Genomic DNA, 2,500 nt, shown 5'->3' on the forward strand with positions numbered 1-2,500 from the left:
TATAATCCCATTTACAGAAAACCAATAATCGTTTCATTTCACAAATCAACGTCAAAACCTCCCCAGGTTCTTAGAAAAAAAAGTTATGGAAATGATCTAACTCCAATAGTGATGATTATCGGCTTTCTCTGTCAGATAATAATATGTTAATCATTTGTATAACGAGATTGTGTGAGTTGGAATTTACTTGTATGTCACCAGTTTTTTCACAGTTGTCAATAGAGCAATTAAATGGAATTACATATTATCGGATAAACAATAATGATAATAATGAGGTGCATTAAAGTAATGGTGATAATTAGAGCGGTAATAATGGCAACAAAAGCAACAACGAGGTAATCAGCCGTATTCATAATAGACCCTATTTGGTGAAAGTCTACGGACACACACTAAACATTTCACTATCTTTTGGCATGAGGTACACGTGTAATGTTACATTATTTTTCCATTGCATTCGATGTACAATTCGATGCATTTATGTTACATCCTAAATTCGAAATGTAATACCCTTTCGTGGTAATATATCAATTATGACAAAGCAAAGAAAAGGTATATGGATGCAGGGTTGTGTGATATACTGAAGGCTATTGTGATGTTAAATCCTAAACCTGTAATGAACTTACCAAATCTAAACTAATTATGTATATGTTACGAGAGCGCTTCCAGGAACGAGGAAGATCTAAGAAACAGAAGAGAAGGAGAAGGACAAGGAGGAGAAGAAGAAGAAGAAGAAGGAGAGAAAGAGAGAAGACAAGGATGAAACAATTCGAGGGCATAGGACAAGGCAAAGATGCGATATGAGAATCCGTTTTAGAAGTCTAAACTTGGATCAAAGAAGAATTAAGACAGAAGATGGAACGATCGGCGAAGACAAAAAAAAAAAAAAAAAAGAAAAGAAAAGAAAAGGAAGGAAGGAATTAAGAAGAGAGGAGGAGGATAATTGGGCCAGGAAATTGAAGACCGTAAAATAATAACGGAAGATTGGGCCAAAGAAAGGTTGAGAAAGAAAACTTGGACGTTTGGTGAAGACTGAAGGGAGGGCTTGAGGAGTGGGGTAAGAATTTGGAAACGGGGGGGGGGTTGAAAGTGGGGATGTGAGTGGGAGGGTTCTGAGAGAAATGAAGGAGAGTGGGAGTGGGGGATGTGAGTGGGAGGGTTCTGAGAGAAATGAAGGGAGAGTGGGAGTAGAGAGTGGGGGAAATGGGTGACAGGGGGTGTGGGGGTGGGGGTTCTGAGAGGAAATGGAGGGCGGGGGGAGCGAGTGGGGGGGGGGTGATAAGAATAAGAAAAAAGGAGAGGGAGTGGAGAGTAGGGAAAGGGAATGGGGAGGGGAGGGGGATCCCGAGAGGAATGAGGGTAGAGAGGGAATAAGAATGATTGGGCCTGTGGGATAAAGGGGAAAAGGGGTTGTTTAAGATAATATATGGAGAGGATATAGAACAAAAAAGGGGAAGTAGGTTTGTATATATTGGGAAATGAATAAGTAAGAGAAATAGGGATACGAGGATATGTGAGGGTTTGGAGTGAACACGGAAGTGGAGGCGTGTGGGCGTGGAGGCGTGGAGGCGTGTGGGCATGTGGGCGTGGAGGCGTGTGGGCGTGGAGGCATGGAGGCGTGTGGGCGTGGAGGCGTGGAGGCGTGTGGGCGTGGAGGCTTGGGAAAAGTGGAAGTGGGGGTGTGGAGGCGTGTGGGCGTGGAGGCGTGTGGGCGTGGAGACGTGGAGGCGTGTGGGCGTGGAGGCATGGAGGCGTGTGGGCGTGGAGGCGTGGAGGCGTGTGGGCGTGGAGGCTTGGGAAAAGTGGAAGTGGGGGTGTGGAGGCGTGTGGGCGTGGAGGCGTGTGGGCGTGGAGACGTGGAGGCGTGTGGGCGTGGAGGCATGGAGGCGTGTGGGCGTGGAGGCGTGGAGGCGTGTGGGCGTGGAGGCTTGGGAAGAAGTGGAAGTGGGGGGTGTGGAGGCGTGTGGGCGTGGAGGCGTGTGGGCGTGGAGACGTGGAGGCGTGTGGGCGTGGAGGCGTGGAGGCGTGTGGGCATGTGGGCGTGGAGGCGTGTGGGCGTGGAGGCATGGAGGCGTGTGGGCGTGGAGGCGTGGAGGCGTGTGGGCGTGGAGGCTTGGGAAAAGTGGAAGTGGGGGTGTGGAGGCGTGTGGGCGTGGAGGCGTGTGGGCGTGGAGACGTGGAGGCGTGTGGGCGTGGAGGCATGGAGGCGTGTGGGCGTGGAGGCGTGGAGGCGTGTGGGCGTGGAGGCTTGGGAAAAGTGGAAGTGGGGGTGTGGAGGCGTGTGGGCGTGGAGGCGTGTGGGCGTGGAGACGTGGAGGCGTGTGGGCGTGGAGGCGTGGAGGCGTGTGGGCGTGGAGGCGTGGAGGCGTGTGGGCGTGGAGTATTGGGAAGAGTGGAAGTGGGGGTGTGGAGGCGTGTGGGCGTGGAGGCGTGTGGGCGTGGAGGCTTGGGAAGAGTGGAAGTGGGGGTGTGGGGAGGGTATGACGGTTTGGGAAAAGTGGAC

General features: G+C 51.5%; 1 protein-coding gene across 1 annotated transcript in view; it reads right to left on the reverse strand.

The window, feature by feature from the left end:
• LOC138867900 (uncharacterized) overlaps nucleotides 1-2,500 on the reverse strand; it is a 9,783-nt gene that overhangs the window by 4,871 nt on the left and 2,412 nt on the right. The window contains exons 3-4 of the mRNA XM_070144972.1: nucleotides 1,975-2,244; nucleotides 1,503-1,789 (exon numbers count right to left, since the gene is read on the reverse strand). Of these exons, the coding sequence (XP_070001073.1) occupies nucleotides 1,503-1,789; nucleotides 1,975-2,244 (557 nt within the window). The remainder of the gene's footprint in view (nucleotides 1-1,502; nucleotides 1,790-1,974; nucleotides 2,245-2,500) is intronic.

Source organism: Penaeus vannamei, chromosome 33, assembly GCF_042767895.1.
Source record: "Penaeus vannamei isolate JL-2024 chromosome 33, ASM4276789v1, whole genome shotgun sequence".
Taxonomy (NCBI): Eukaryota; Metazoa; Arthropoda; class Malacostraca; order Decapoda; family Penaeidae; genus Penaeus; species Penaeus vannamei.